The sequence below is a fragment of the Brienomyrus brachyistius genome, chromosome 12, assembly GCF_023856365.1.
Source record: "Brienomyrus brachyistius isolate T26 chromosome 12, BBRACH_0.4, whole genome shotgun sequence".
NCBI lineage: Eukaryota > Metazoa > Chordata > Actinopteri > Osteoglossiformes > Mormyridae > Brienomyrus > Brienomyrus brachyistius.
The window spans coordinates 23,789,554-23,806,592 of record NC_064544.1 but is presented as its reverse complement, the minus strand read 5'-3'; the positions used below and the strand labels follow the sequence as shown (position 1 = coordinate 23,806,592).

General features: G+C 46.1%; 1 protein-coding gene across 1 annotated transcript in view; it reads right to left on the bottom strand.

Annotated features, from left to right (window-relative positions):
- The window catches only part of arap2 (ArfGAP with RhoGAP domain, ankyrin repeat and PH domain 2), a 101,907-nt gene extending 89,757 nt beyond the window's left edge, over positions 1-12,150 (bottom strand). The window contains exons 1-4 of the mRNA XM_048969936.1: positions 11,729-12,150; positions 3,256-3,853; positions 2,629-2,687; positions 1,370-1,446 (exon numbers count right to left, since the gene is read on the bottom strand). Coding sequence (XP_048825893.1) covers positions 1,370-1,446; positions 2,629-2,687; positions 3,256-3,821 — 702 coding nt within the window. The 5' untranslated portion in view covers positions 3,822-3,853; positions 11,729-12,150. The remainder of the gene's footprint in view (positions 1-1,369; positions 1,447-2,628; positions 2,688-3,255; positions 3,854-11,728) is intronic.
- Between the last annotated feature and the right edge of the window lie 4,889 nt (positions 12,151-17,039).

Here is a 17,039-nt window from a genome sequence, read left to right as displayed (position 1 = left end):
TTTATATAGATTCCAACCCCTCCCCTTGGGACGTTTAATCTAACAATTATCTTCCTCGATACAATAGATCCCACATACACAATTCTAAAATATACCATCCAAAACCACAATTTTATTCAGATTTATTCATAATACCAACAAGGACAAAAATATCAGTTTTATTGTAATGTGTAAAAATTCTCCCCCCTCCTCCCCACTTGGTTTTACCCAACAAATTGTGAACACCCTTCCCCTCCCAAATCACATAATTGCAATGGTACAATCCATGCATAATCTTGGTCCGAAACCATAGTGGAAGGGAAATACCTAAATGACACTCCTAAGATATCCGCATCATCACCATCACTATACTTAAATTTATAAAATGTTGGCCAATTAATATTAACATACAGTAACATAACAATATTGTCAGGTTCAAATCCGTGACAGGGTGCAAAAATAATTCTATCTGCTTGGTTTTGCTCCGCTACATCTCTTTTCCTGCACTTCTGTGTCACTTCCAAGTTTGTGCCAATCAGCATGCTATGGCTGTAAGCACCAACCAATCAGCAAGCTATGGCTGTAAGCGCCTCCCCAGTAGTTTGTGTTCAAAAGAAAAGTACAGAGTCTGGAGTAGGGACTAAAATATGGTTCAGGAGCTGCCTGCGAAGAACTACAATCAGGATGAGTTCCAGCGATGTGAACATCAAAAGTTCCTGGTTCTGGATAAGGGTTCTGGTTCCAGAAAAAAGTTCTGCCAGTGTGAAAGCGTCTACAGTATATGCTAAATTTACCATCAATAGAGATAGATACCCTTAAAAGAGTAATGCCTGGTAGGCTAATACAGGCTGGTAGCCTATAGGCAGGCTTTTAATTTCAAAAACAGAAGTCAAAAATGGAAACCATAAATTTTCATTTCTATTCATTTCATTTCAGTTTCGTAGTTTGAATTTCAGTTTAGTTGTCGTGTCTCACACTTAATTAAAATTTTTATTAAGAAAATGATTCTGTTATTGCTTGCATTTAGGTATCCATTAATGATAATACCCTTATCCGTTAATGACAATACCTCTTCTTAACCGCTGTAAATCTGCAAAATTATGTACTCAGGCAACAATGTTAAAGTAATAAGGCAATGAATAGTTAAAAAGTTAAAACTTAGGTTCATTAAGGTAATGAATAACCTCTATGTTCCTGAAATCAGATTTTGGATTGTGAGGTCATATGACACATGATCACAAATTCAAAACCAGTTAAAAGCACAGTGTCAGTTAAAAGCACTAATATCCCAAATAAAAATGATAAAATGATCTTCATAGGCCAATCCCACCATCTGCCAAGTAACATCGGTGACGTGAAACCCAGTTCCAAGGCGGTACGGCTGACTTACTGAGCTGCTGTCGGCGACGTTGTAGAGAAACATCTCGCCGTACGGACAGATGGGGGCCAGTGTTCTGTCAGGGGGGGCTGGAAGGCATGAGAGAACCTGTCAGCGCTCATTGGCCTTTACCAGAAAGACCCACGGGGCAGGATAGCAGCTTTCCAGCTCGCGTCAGCATCGGGCAGCATGGTCATAAACACGGATCTCATCCATTAAAGAAGTTTTTATGAAAGCCCTGCTCATTGACATCTCTATACGCAGGCACTGCGCTGCAGTCGTGCAGCAAGGGAGTCCCTAAGGTCGGCGATGGAGAGCCTGCACTGTTAATAGTGTGGCCACTTTGGAGATTAACAGAATAAAGCCCCCATGAAGAGAGACAGACTCATGGCAGACTCTCCCCCCCACCCCCCAGGTGGTTTAATTAAGGGCTAGAGCATCACACTGTATTCGTGATGGAGCGCTGAACGGAGATGGGTCGTCATGTCCCATGTAGCAAATCAGCATCAGTGCAGGTACAGATGACTGGAACAATGTGCGTGTGTGTGTGTGTGTGTGTGTGTGTGCACAGGGACAGTGCATGGCCACGTGCTTCAGAACATCAGCTCTTCCCTTAACATTGAGGCACTGGGGGGGCAGTGGGGGGGGAGTGGGGGGAGGGCACTGAAGATTGACGAGTGGGTGGGAAACAGTCTCACCTCCATCACCTCTCCTCTCTCACCCCTCACAGTATCTACAGGGGGTCGCATCCTGGACTCCAGTGCCTATTTACCAGGCATGAGTAGGGATTACATACCACCACAGCTATGGAAGCAAAATCAGGTGGAGGAGGAGGAGGTGCTGTGGGTGTTTAAGGTACAGTGAGATGGCCTGTCAGCTGAGATCTAGGAGGACAATCAATCACAGCAACCTGCAGGAAGCATATGGGGGAAGAAGTCTCTCCCACACACACAGACACACACTCACAGACACACACACACTCCATGCCCCGTTGGATGACAGGGCTCGGAAGTACGCCTGCCTGTGTGACTCCCTCCCTCCCTCCAGAATAAGCATTCCCAAGACAGGCTTCCCCCTGGGAAAGAGGAGGGGTGTGGGAGTATGGATGCCGAGGCATGCGGCGATGTCATCCAGAAAGCTAACCACCACACCCCCGCCCAAGTTGCAATCAAATGCTGTCTAAGCAAAGGAGAATCACATTCCATCCTCCACACTCTCTCTCTTATCGCAGTGGCCAGACAAGGTGGCCAGGGTTGGTAGACGGAGCGTACCTTCCTGCGTGGCACACAGGCCGTCGGAGGGCAGGGGGTGCTGGCAGCTCAGGGAGTCTCTGACAAAAGACAGACCGAGCAGCGGTCAGCATGCACACAATGTTCCAGAACGCTACACAGAAAAGTCCTGTTCCTCTCAGGGTCCTATAGTGAGTGTTTGCAACCGCATGTAGCAGCTACATGTTGCAGCCGCGTGGAGGGGCTGCGTGGAGAGGCTGTGGGGATGGGCAACATGTAGCGGCTGCGTATAGGTGCCGCGTGTAGGGGCAACATGTAGCAGCCGTGTGTACAGTAGGGGTCGCGTGGAGGGGCAACATGTAGCAGCCGCATGGAGGGGCAACATAGCGGTCGTGTGTAGGGGCCACGTGGAGGGGCAACATGTAGCGGCTGCGTATAGGTGCCGCGTGTAGGGGCAACATGTAGCAGCCGTGTGTACAGTAGGGGTCGCGTGGAGGGGCAACATGTAGCAGCCGCATGGAGGGGCAACGTAGCGGCCGTGTGTAGGGGCTACATTTAGCAGGTGCATGTTGTGGTTACATACAGGGGCTGCATGTGGCTGGCCACATGTAACTATCAGAGAAGCACTGTGCCCAATAAAGCACACAGGTGCCACGGACAATGGCCTACCGGTCCCCCAAGAGAGTGCTGACTCTGTCCGGGACCTCAGGAACTGGCCGGTGCTTGAGCCTGTAGGAGCGGGTCGGACGGATGCAGCCTGCCGGCATGTCACAGCCATCTCCTTCGTAGATGTCATTCACAACCATCGTACCCTTAAAGTCTCTCGATGTGGGGGCAGAGGTACTCTGTGTGGCAGGCTCTGCAGGGGTGAGCGGAGAGCTGGTACTGTTAGGGATGGGCGGGGGGGCCTCCCCCAACCCAGCCCCTGATGATGGAGGCCATGTGATCTGCGGTTCCTCCAGTCCGGCCCCGTCCTTTTTGGGAGCGAAGAGGGCAGTCTTCTTTACCCCCCAGGAGAGCCAGCCCCTGGCCTGGCAGGGGGGGCGGGTCTCCAGACTGCTCAGGATGCGGCGGCGGTGACCCGTGGGGAGTACGCCCATCTCCCACAGCTGCTGGTCACCCAGGCCCAAGCAGTCACAGAGCCGATGATACCCGGCACGGGCCAGGCAGGGCCCATACTGACCCAAGCGCAAGCTGGCAAGCCATGCTGAGATCTCCTCGCTGGGCTCCGACATGCCAACGCAGCTACATCACGCTGCGCGGGGGCCTACAGAGAGATGGGGCAGGAAGAGGGGAATATACAGTAACTCCTCACATTCACAAAAGGCACTTTCACACCAAAGCTCGAGAATCTGGCTACAAGTCCCTGGGATGTCTCGACTTCTTGTGCGTCACTTTCATAACACACAACAGGAACTGGGACCTTTATGCTAAATAAGCATGGGATATGCAAAAAGCTAGTAGGCTAAACTTCATAAAGAACCGCACAACCACCCCAAAACAATGAAGGATAATTAAGTTGTTTTATGAAGCAATTTGTTAGGTATTTGATAGTTATGGGGGGTTGAACGTGAACAAAACGAGACACAGCTTTTTACCTATATTTTATTCATTGGACTTTTTTTTATAATTAATCATTAAATCTGGCCAGCAAATTGATCTTTCACAGAATAAAATTGTATAACATGATAAGAACCAGCAAGTGTCACCGACAGCAACGGCAATATCAGACAAAACTACAGCCGCAGAAAGAATTAAGATTGCTGGCAGCTAGACACAGGGGGGTTAAAGTGCACGGCTGGGTGAGCGAGACACTGGACTGAGCAACCAGCATCAGCATAAGGCACTCTGGCGTGTCAGGAAAGTAGCCAGAGCTGAGGTCAATCGGCCCACAAGGAACAGGAACAGTTGATGCGCTTATTCTTATTTGCGGGTATGAAAGAGGAAAACGATAAACGGAAGCTAGTGCTACTCGAAGAAAAACACATAAATAAACATGTTTCTGGAAAAAGTATTAATAGAAGATAAAGAGAGAGAAGGGTGGGACTGCGCGGTGAACGGACCACATCGAGGCTGTAAGGACAGACACACCACCTGCCTCTTTATTTCTGCGTCTGACCATAAATAGAGCAGGCCCACATGACCAAAACCCATGCTGCCCGCAATGCACTCTCACGCTGGCCCAGGTGCACTCTCACATTTATTCCGCCATTTCCTTGCTATTGTCGATTTCAGTTCACAAGTTGAATCCCCAAGGCCTTCTCAGGTGGCCGTGTGGTCGATCTCTACTCAGTCACATCCTCTGCCACCAGCACGTGTCCCACTGCCGGCAGGAAACATGCATACAAAATTTAACAAGTCAACCTGGACTCATACACACCCCCACAGTCACTCTTTCTCTCTCTCTCTCTCTCTCTCTCTCTCTCTCTCTCTCTCTCTCTCTCTCTCTCTCTCTCTCTCTCTCTCTCTCTCTCTCTCTCTCTCTCTCTCTCTCTCTCTCTCTCTCTCTCTCTCTCTCTCTCTCTCTCTCACAGACACAAAAATGTGCACAGCCAAACTCACATACACAGACAGACAGAAATGCACACATGCACTCACACACACACCCTCATCGTCACACAAACATATCCACGCACACACACATGCACATGCACATGTGCATCCACACATTCACACATACACACACACACTCATACAGACAGGTGCATACAAATACTCACATATGCACAGGCGTTCTTTGAAGCACTTGCACTCACACTTGCACACGCTCTCTCACCCACACACACACACCTCCAAATGGTTCTGCCCGTGAACCACCTTCAGTGCAGTCCCCCCCACCACTGTTAAGCATTACTCTCACTGCAGCAGACACAACTGCCAGCAGACACCTCCCAAGCCACCGTGCCCAGAACCCCCTCAAAGGCTGGATCCCTGCTGCAATGAAACCAGGAAATTGCCACTGGGGGGGCGCCAGCTGAGAGGAAACCGCAAGTTGCCTCTTCCAAATGACAACCGTGATGAAATCAAACACCAGATTTGTGTGACTCTGGGACAACCTCATGACATCAGCTGCAACAAAAACATCCTTCATCAGCTGCCACACAGCACCTCGTCGCTAAAGGATCAACCCCCCCAACAGAGTGTAATATACAGCAGATTACTGAGAAGGCAGCCACTGATATCCCAGCATACTGCAGTCTTATGTCCTCATCTTCTTCTGGCTAAGGCATAGGCCTGGGCTCATGTCTCTAACCCCAACATATAAGGGGACAGACAGCTCAGTGGGTTGGGCTGCTGTGTCAGTGATCGGAAGGTTGCAGGTTCAAATCCCATGGTCGGTAGAGTGATTTCACTATTGTGCCCTTCATCACGTCACTTTGGATAAGAGTATTTGCTAAATATAATGCAATGTAATACACCCATTCCTCTCTCGTATGTCATCTATCCCTCAAACTTTGCTCAGCAGCTGTCACTAACCTCCTAACCTCTCTCGTTCAAAATCCACAACACTAGCTCCCTTCAGATCTGCCCATCTTCAGGACAGCCATGTCCACCATGGCAGTACAGCTTTCTCTCCAAGTTCTACTCTTTCACAGTAGGCCTTATTAAACATCGACATCCAGGACTGACTCAATTCAGCACTCATAATGCTCACAGCAGCCTAGACCTTATGGTTCCCTCACAAATCTCCCACTTCTCTCTCCTTCAATGCCTCCTTTCCACTTTTCATAAAATCTTCCACAGTCTTCTTTTCTAGCCCACACACACAAAGACCCCTCTACCCTCATCTGCACAGCAGCTCACAGCACCTGCTTCGCAATCTCCTTCCAGCCGCTGGCTTTTCAGGCTCTGCTGACATAACCAGGCTAAACTCACCATCTACGGCAGCTCCTCAGCTTTCCTATCAGCCAACTCCTCTGCACAACTTAACTTACTTTCAGAAAAAAGAAAACTTTAGTGTTTTGCCAGTAACTGTACCTGCTCACCTCCACCCCCCCTCGCTCCTCTCACTGAAAATGGTTTGCATCGTGCATGAAAGATAAAGGTAGCCACCATCATATTGGCTCCCAGAGACAGCAATTTCTCCGAAACTCCCACGGGTATCATTCACAAGCTCTGACACAAACATCTAATGTCTACTTTCACACTCTCCTGCCACTTACATACATCCCCTTCCTCCACTCCAAACCATTTCTTCCAACTGCCTTCCATTTAATCTGCTCTTTTCCCCAATTTCTCCCCATCTACCAGGACTTTCTAACAAGCGAGTGTCACACTCCTCCCAGAAAGATATAATACAAACCCTCAGCCCCTGAGCTCTCCCTCCCTCCAAGACCGTAAACCTAAAGCAACACCAATCAAGCTCCGACACAAAGCCTCTGAAGGCAGTGGCCCTCGTGGTTCCCAGGCTCCTCTTCAGTGCTGTCTCACTCCTCATCCTGCCACCCTCATCCCCACATGCTCAGAATGTTGCCAGCTAAATCAGGAGTCACATGCGCCACACGTCCTCTCTGCTTATCAGGAGACGCATTTTCTCTGCACCTCCACCCTTATCTGCGAGGAGCCACAGACATCAGTGCGCCTCCTAACCTATTCGCACCCCAGGCCCCATTATCTCCTTATATGGCATGTCCTATGGGTCTAATGCAGAAGAGTCCCCTCCTCCCTCCCCTGCGCACAGAGACAATCACCCGACATCTAGATGGCCGACTGTAAAAAACTAATAAAGCCGAAATTCCCCCCCCCCCCTTGCCTCACCCTGCTGAGAATCACTCTAATCACCCTGTCATTTCACTGGGGGGCACTGCTGTTATTAAAAAAAATAGTTTTAAGCTTTTCAATTTTATTTTTATTTTATTTTGTTGTACAGCAATTTGTAACTCCATGTCCTTGAAAGGTGCTTTGTTATAAGCCTTACTTACTTATTTGGTGTTCTGTATTAATAAAGCACACGGGAAAGTGGAAAATGGCCGTCACAAAACGCTGGTGTGTAGGAACAGCGTGCGACTCTGCTACACCCATTACAGGTCAAACACCTTGGCTGGCAGAGTGACGTCATCATTAGGTTCCTAGGTAAGGCCCTTAACCTCAATTACCATTTAGCACGCTCCACTGTTTTCTAAAATCTTTATATTCCCCGATATTCAAACACAATTTGCAATGATGCCCCAGGCACAACAGTAAATGTTTGCGGCAGAAGAATGTTTCACCACTCAAAAATGCAGCAGCACAAAACACAGCCTAACACTCCTCCTCTGAAATGCCCTGACATCGAGCAGTATGAGGAATGCTCTTTGCCTCACACCTCTGTTAACCCAGTCTGACAGTATAAAGAGCTATTACAGAGCAACCAAGGCAACGTCAAACAGAACCCTTTTAAGCTATTGGTATTGGACACAAAACAGTTTAAACGTACATGATGAAGTTAATGTTATTTTACAAATAAGGACATAAATGACAATATGGGTATTCCATCTACTCACTGAATTTTTTGTACTGAACACCTGTTATTTTCCTTAACTGTGTTTTATATTACTTTACAAGTTCATTTGCCATATGTTTAACGCAGGAAAAACAACCCATTCTGACATTTTCTTCCTCTAGAATCAGCTTCAAAAATTAACCCAAAAAAGAAGTTATGCCACTGAAACAGCTTTTCATGGAGGGTAGTTGTGCTTTCCTTTTGTCTTACAATGAAAACACAGGAGAAATAATTCAAAATAAAAGATGTCAAAGTCCTACTCTGAGCACCCACATCATGAGGAGAGGACAGGAAACTGAGAAGTTGAGACATTGACACAATGTCCCCATAATGCGATAAATATCCTTTTTTTCCCTTATGGGGACCAGTTTCCTGGTCCCCATAAGGGAAAACTCTATTGTATAAAAATCAGTGACTGCTATGAAAAAACTAAAAATGCAAAAACCCTTGTATTTTGCTTGATTACTTATGGTTAGAGCAGAGTGGGGGTTAAGGTTGTCATAGTTAGCATTTTTCATATAGAAGTGAATGAGTGGTCCCCATATGGATAGGTTGCTTGCTGGCTTGCTTGCTTGCTTGCGTGTGTGCGTGCGTGTGTTTGGGGGGCTGCGCACCTGCCCGTTTTACCTGAACCTTCTAATGAGGACTTGATGGATAAAACTTTTTGTGTGAGCTTTAAATGTACTGAGTGATCCTTTAACCTGTAAGCACCTGCCACTCAAAAAGTCCCTGCACAGCCCTGCAAGATGGCATCGTTCCCGTTTTAATTATATCAGCACCTTCCATCTAAATGCAAAATAGCATTCCACACTAACTGATTACATTCCCAGCTTCATTATTTTTAAGGTGTAATCTGGGCCCTCCCGGTTAGTTGATTATGAGTCCCCAGATGACCTAACCCCGATGCATGGGTGGATCAGAATGTCACCTGACTGGGCGGAAATGACAAGCCTGAGAATTAGTCATTATTCTCTTATGCCACACAAGCTGACAGGCCTTATAGGACTATGGTTTGACTAGCAGAATGACTTTCTCCATCGAAAAATTAAAAGAAAATCTTTCAGAAGTGAACTATTTTGAAGGAGCACACCAAGTAACACTAACACGATTAGCGAAATCTCATTTCCCATCTACCAATAAAATCAGCCAAAGACCTTATTCAGGTACCCATTACAACACACTAACACGCTAACTACTATACTGTTTCTTATAACTCAAGTAGTTATATTCTTCAGGTAAACGGGGTTGCGTTACTCACTTTACAAGCTAGAACCTGCAGCTAGCAGCCCCAGCACAGGCAAAGGCCCATATCATGACTGCATGAAACCCTTTCTGACTCACAACGACATATTTTGTATTCCAGACAACTTATTTCCCAAGAAATTCCTGAACATGGTTTACCTCACTTACTCTGACTGGGTGGGGCCTGTTCACTTACTGCAGATGTTATACGCGGCGATTACTATACAATCGTGCTTTCTTTGGTATGGCCACAGGGAAGAATAAATGAATCCTATGCAGCCCTAGAAAAGGTTCAGAAGTTATCAAAGGCTGGGGGAGAGAAGGGAGCTGAGGAAGATGCTGATGTTTACCAGTTTCCTTCCACTGCCCATCATTAAGGACTGCAGAACATCCAAACATTACCTCAGTTTGCTCAAACTAATTTTCCGTTATTAAGTGACCTTTCACAGAGCAACAGTTGTGCTGCACTGATCTATAATTATCTAAAGAGCTGTTTACAGCTGCAGTCTGTAGCTATCTGTAGAGCTGCCTAAATGCATCTCTAGAAGCATCTACAGGTAATCTACAGTATAGCGCTGGTTCTTAAAAAGAATGAATAAAAGGAAACTGCAGGTTTATTTCAAACTGAGCAGACCCTGTGACATCACCCCATGGATTAAGGGAGTGTTTCCCAACCCGGTTCTCAGGGACCCCCAGATAGTCCATGTTTTTGCTGCATTCCATGCTCCCCAAAAACAAGGAATTTCTGGGGGTCACTGAGGTACAAGTTGAGAAACACTGGATTAAGATGGTAGGAGATCTTCCAAAAGTCTTCTGCCCTTGTTGCCCCCCTACCCAAAAGCATGCAAGGACAGTGTGTCATCACACTTTCCCAATCATCAGGCTACTGGGCCAGTAGTGGTATAATGGTTATGGAAGCATGTGTGAATTTGAAAGTGGATGATTTGAGTCCCCAACCACTGAGGTACCCTGAGCAAAGTACTGCTCCCTGACTAAATAAGAGATGCCTAAATGCTGTAATGTCACAATGTCACATATGCGTTAAATGCTGAGGACACATTCTGCTGTTGTGCGCTGTCCTGGACACTGCCTCTGGGTTGGGTGTCCTGGATATGCTGTGAACAGCAGACTCTGCTGGAGCTTGATTTGCTCACAGAATGGCATGTGACCGAGCCAAAAAAGTTCAGACAGTTTACACAAATGGGCACCGACAGGAGTATGAAAACACTCTCGAGTCTCTCTTGAAGGCACTGCTCTGAGTGACTCGTACACACCTCTCCCACAGAGTGCAAAAAGAGCACAAAGTCCAAGGTGGATATCAGGTGCCGCCTTCTGACACTGACAGAAAGGAGACACACCCAGCCACAGCATGTGACGTCTATGCATGTGACCAGCAACACAGCAGGTGGATCAGGGAGCGGGCAGACAGTCTCCGGGTGAAATCTCCAGGGCCGTCCAACTCTGGGAATCCTGCACAGGGGTGAGCCTATCAGTTTTACTGTTCTTAGTGGGCAGTTTCTCTATTCAGCATATCCTGGATGTTCTGCAGTATTAAGTAAGAATCACTGGTAAGCAGCAGGGTGGAGTACTTAAGCAGGCAGGGTAATGCGCGCTAAGGTGAGAGCTTCCAGCTTCTGTTGAAATATACACACCCTCACAGACAGCCCACCTTCCTACACTGCCATCGCATTTAGCCCAATAACTACAGAGACCGTGGTGAAAATCAGCGAGGATGGAGACCAGCAACCTTTGATTAATAGTCATCAAAAGACGTTAAAACACTCCAAACAAGCCAATAGGCTTCAAACTTCAAACAGACAACGCTGGGTGACTGAACACACTGAAGACATATTGTGGTAATGATTCTGGACTAGAAATATGTTCTGTGAAAATCCTGCTGATAATTTCAGCTTATAAAGATTATTTTACACCATCACAGTTAGGCTTTCTTTATAGGCTTTGGCTTTTGTAATCAACGGTTCAACCCAAAACACTCCGTTTGGTTTACTATATTTGGTCCACCTTCCACCTAACACACAGACAAAACCTAACCCAATCCATTCCCTAAGTATAACAAGCAGGCCTGACATTGCAAGTAAACTTGCCCGTAAACTTTGACATGTGCGTCTACAGCAATGACAGCAACACACTTGGCTAATACATTTTCCACCTACAAGTTAAATCTAACTTTTTTTTTTGTTTTTACTGACCACGAAACGTATAAAAACCTCCGTGTTTAGTGTATTGAGACCATAAACTACACACTCCTAATCCAATCTCACTGACACTTTTATGTAAAAATAAAAGAAAGAGATGAATTTGGCGGCTATTTTTGGTTTTAGTGAAATTAAACGTAACGGTTTCATTATACAGGCTTATTGCATTCATTGGTACATGGCGTCGGGGTCACGGACTCACCTGAACTCCGAGTGCGGATGCATGTGCTCCGGGCTGCCGCGTAATCCGCCCTCGATCGGCACTTTCTCCAACTGAGGCGTCGTCGGTCTCAGGCGACCTGCTCCTTCTGATGTTTCTTTCAATTCCTGCGTCCGAAAGGCGGCTTGCGTCACGCGGTGGCGGAAAGACTCCCTCTTCGCATGTTATCACTTTTTTTTATAGCTAATAAGCCAAAAAAAAAAACTCACAGAGTAACCGCGTTGAGCCAAATGTGAAAGTGAAAATATAAAAAAAAAGTAATTAGGAAAAACTCCGTAAAGAAGAAATTAGCGACACAGAGTTTATAGCAATACACTCTTACATTAAACAGCGGATGTTTTCTAACTTTGAATTTTGCTTGTGCAATGCCAGTGGGACGGTGATTAAGAGTGAAACGTGTTTAGCTGCGTGCTGCTGCTTGACAGCACACTAGTGACAGGAATGCGTAAAGCACCCGGGAGCACACCGCCATGGGAGCAGAGCAAGTGTACAGTATGTCCCTATATGATAGATACACTCTAGGTCTTTACTGTTTCCCAGTATAGCCTTACCTGACATGATACTACACAACACCGAACGTTGCTACACTGAATTCTTAGGTTTCATTGATGGAAAAGAACGAAACTTCAGTTCAACCCGTGACAAACCAATTTCTAACAAGACTAAAGAGATTCTGCTGTAGATAGCCTGTTACTGTATAATACGATCGTTTTACAAATAAATGTATCTGATTCTCACCTTATTTTACATTTTTCAGTTATTCTGGCAATTTCAGGGAATAAATGGGGCATTATCTGTTATATTTACTATCTATTCATCAAGTAGACCAGCATAATACATGGATAAAACACATTAGTTCCTGTTCATTGTTGGGCACATTTTCCATTACAGAATATTTCAAAGCACAAAAACAACTTTTTAATAACGTAACCCAAGTTCAGTTACAGTTATTTCCGTTGAGACTAATAATGCGGCTGTTTGTTTTCGAAGTAGAGCAATGGTACTGCGGACTATAGCCTCTGACATCCTGTTTCGACTTCTGACCTAAAAATAGTCCCACAGATTATTGAGCAAAACGTGCCTTATCCCTCAGTACTTAGATCAGGGCACAATGGAGCATAAAGACACAGGACCTAATTACATAATCTATGATTAGATAGATAGATAGATAGATAGATAGATAGATAGATAGATAGATAGATAGATAGATAGATAGATAGATAGATAGATAGATAGATAGATAGATAGATAGATAGATAGATAGATAGATAGATAGATAGAGAGAGATAGAGAGATAGACACATTGTCGCAGTGTAGAAAAGTAGCATTATACAGAAGCCGATTTAAGTATGTATATATGATATTGATATCATCCTACTCTCCCTCTCTCTCCTGAGTAACACATTGAAATGAGAACCCTACAACCACAAAATACTGTGTGTATTTCCTGTGGCATCTGAAAAGGTGCTTCACCCACAACTGCAAAGATCACCAACTGCAGCCCAACCAAGAGGTCCCTCTCGGCGAATTTGGCACACCAGGGTTGGAGGTGTCACCTTCGTAGATTTTGCAGATCGGAGGGGAGGGAGGGTGGATTCCCTTTGTTAATTCTGTTGGGGGGTGGGGGGGGGGATGGTCTAACTTGTGATCTTACTACCTCGCTTGGTCGTGCTTGATCGCTAATATACATTTTTTGGCGGGGGAATCGGGGTGACTGTAACTCGTTATTTTAATACGTGGCTCATGCCTGCCTTATTGTTGTAAGGACCTGCACGGCTCTACAGAAAGGTAGCATACAGATGGGACTGCAGCCAAACTGATTATTCACCAGTGCTGTGGAAGTTAACAATTAGTTACAGTTACTAATTACTTCCTTCAAAAGAATTTGGTAACAGTTTATTTAAGTCCATGTTTAGTAATTTCTAAATACATTCATAACAAATAGTTGCATTCATAAAGCATTATAAACATAGCTATAAATATTTATCAAAGGCATAACACATTATAGCCATGTTTATTATGCAAATTGAATTCTTTATGAAGCTCTTATTTATAATACAGTATATATACCTTTATAATGCATTATAGTGGTCGGTATAAGCATTAAGGATGGTTTGTGCTGCATTACAAAAGTATTTTTCACAAAGTATATTAGTGCATCATAGATGAGAGCTTCATAAGTCAGTCAAAATACATTATAAACACGGCTATTATGTGTTATGCCTTTCTATAAACATTTATAGCCATGTTTATAGTGCTTTATGAATGCATTATAATGCATTATGAATGTGTATATAAATTACTAAAAACCCTAAGTGTTACCAGTAATTTAATTACGTTACTAATTACTGCATATGAAAGCAACTAATTACTAGGTAAGTAACTTTTACGTTACTTCCATTCACTTATTTATGCATACATCCGGAACGTTGGGTTAAGATCGTATGTTAAATGATCACATTTCATTTAGTCCTATATCATCCTATATTATATTCTAATATTGTTAATATTTAAATTATTACATTACTAATTTGTGTTTCGGTGAGCTGTTTTTTCCACATAATTGTTAGGCCTGTGTCACGCCCACGCAGGCGGACACCACCGGCTGCGGCTCATTGCGCAGGATGAGCATAGAGTTAAAACCAGCCAGACGTCACTTACACATTGCGAAGTATTGCGCTGATGTATAGAAGCCATACCAAGCACTTTCTTGTCGATTGTCTCTCCCTGATACCCAACCCTGCCTGTTTACCTAGTGTCTTCTCCTTACCCCTCTCTCTCTCCCGTTCCAGACCCTTCCCGGTACCTGACCCGTCCTCCCAGCCTGCTCCTGCTCGTCCTGTTCCCGCACCCTCGTGTGTTCCTGTCTTGAGCTTCCTTGTAGGACTGACCCCCCGGCTTACGACCTCCCTGCCTGTCTTTCGACCATGCCTCTTGCCTGTCCCTTTCAGTGCCTCTGTTTGGTTTATCCAAATCAAGCGCTTAGCAGCTTGCATACCCGGATCCCGATCGCTCGGTCCTGGTTGTCGTGACAGGCCTGTAGTTACTCTTTTTATCATGTTGTCAATAAGGCTGAATTAGCAGATTAATTATTATTATTATTAATTAGGTTACGCTTGTTATTTTGCAAATGTTAATTGTCATTTGAGAATTGCTCCAAAGCAATCAAGAGAAACTAAGTATTAGTTTGCTAGAAAAAAATGATCTGTCAGTGACAATGAGAAAGTGGGCTGATTAATTCATTGGTGGAATTATTTGGATTTGTTAATTAATTGTTTTGGGTAAGTATAGGCTTTTACAGCTAAACCATAGTGCTTTGGTGTATACATGAATTGTTTTGCGAAATGCACTTACAGTCCTGAGAACTTTAGGTATGATTCATGAAATGTAGCAAAGCAATCAAGAAAAACTGTAATACACATTTCCCCAAGTTTATCTTAATAATCGATAATAGGAACAACAGATAAGTGTTTGGGCAAAAAAACTGTCCATCTCATGTTAGCATCTCAATGGTTGTTGTGCGGTGCACCAGAACGTTTCGAGCACAGGACTACGAGAGGCTAATATACATGACTAAAAGGAGTGAAGGCTGGTTAACAAGAGGGCAGGACCAAGAGGTAAAACTAGCAAGCTTCAGGCGTAGCTGAATAGGAGCCATGCCCGAGGTAAATGCAGGGAGCATACAGGCAGGGTGGGGCTAGACCGTAACCCTCCCCACCAATGGCATGCACTCCTTGCACATCAAGCAAGCTGGGGAGGGGACCCAAGGGATCAGATAAGAGGACAGGCACATGGAGCCAGGACACAGGGCAGGACACTGGACAAGGTCAGACACCAGGACTGAAGACCTGGGGAGACAAAACTGAACTAGGAACAGGACTGGGCAGATTTCACCAAAGCGATGACGACAGACATCATAGGGGACACCCAACAGGTAATATCACAGGACAAGACAGGACATTACTTAAACCAAGGGATGGACAGAAACAGGGTGAGGGACTGCAAGGACAGTAAGTTGGGCAAACAAAATGACAGGGACAGGACTGACACATGGCAGGACCACCAGGATAGGGACACATACACCAGTGTAGACCACAAAGTGAACAAACTAGGGTAAGCTGACAGGACAGGTGAGATCCAAGGCCAGACAGGAGATAAGGGAAAGGCCTGAGGTTGGAGAGTGATTGAAGTTAGCCTGGGGGGCCTGGATGATTCCAGGATGCTGGCCGTTGGTCCCATTGCATGTGCCTCACTTGGTGTCTGAGGATCTGTGTGGCCTCCTGCCATGGTGTGACCAGTACGGCCAGGTGACGTCCTGGGACTTGTGAGGCCAGGATCAGGGCAAGAACCGAGGCAGGAGGCTGGGCAGGGACTAGAACGAGTGCAGGAGGATGTTGAGAGGACAGCTGGGCCAGCATCAATGGGCCCACAGGGCAGGACCCACAGCTAGAGTAGGTGGGTTTTATAGGAACTGTCGAGCAGGGGGGTGCCACTGGCACCACAGGGCAAAGGGATGCTGCTGGGACTTCCAGGCCAGAACCCATAGATGCTCTGGGAACTGTTGGGCAACAGCAGAAATGGGTACAGGAACTGGGATTTGAAGGTCCAGGGGGCCTGCAAGGGAGGAGCCGGAACTGGCCTGGCTGCCATGGATGGTGTTTCCTCGTCTCCCTCGTCGGGAGACAGAGACTCGTCCCACCCCTTTTTGGAACGTTTTTGGAGTTGGGGACCAGTGTGGTTTAAGATGTTGCAGAACTCAGGGCGATGCCCAGAGGGTCCCACTCAAGTTCCTCCTATAGGCTTGACTCCTCCAGGTCATGAATGACTGGCATGCTAGTCACCAGGTTGTCAGCTGCAGGCATGACAGGAGCAGGGCTGGTGGTGGCCAGCAGAAGGTGCTGATAATGTGGCAATCAGCCATCTTGTGAAGGGCTCTGGGAGGGAGCCCGGAAACGGTGTGGTAGACTCCAGCAAGGGGCCCATCGAAGAAGCAGACCCCTTCTCTCCATACCCTGCCGCCCCAGGAGGCGATGGCTGCAGGCAAGCTGGCAGGAGACATTTGGGTGACGGCCGCTGGCCAGCAAGCAAGTGAACAGGCAGGACCCACCTGAGCAACGGCTGCGGGCAAACAGGCAGAAGCCATCTGGGCGATGGCCGCAGTTAAGCAGAAACTGTTTAGACAATGGCTGCTGGCAGGGCGAGAGCCTCTGTAGTCAAGCAGAGCTCAGCAAGCACCTCTCTCAGCAGGCAAAGCACAGTAGGCACCTCTCTTACCAGGCGCAGCATGGCGGCC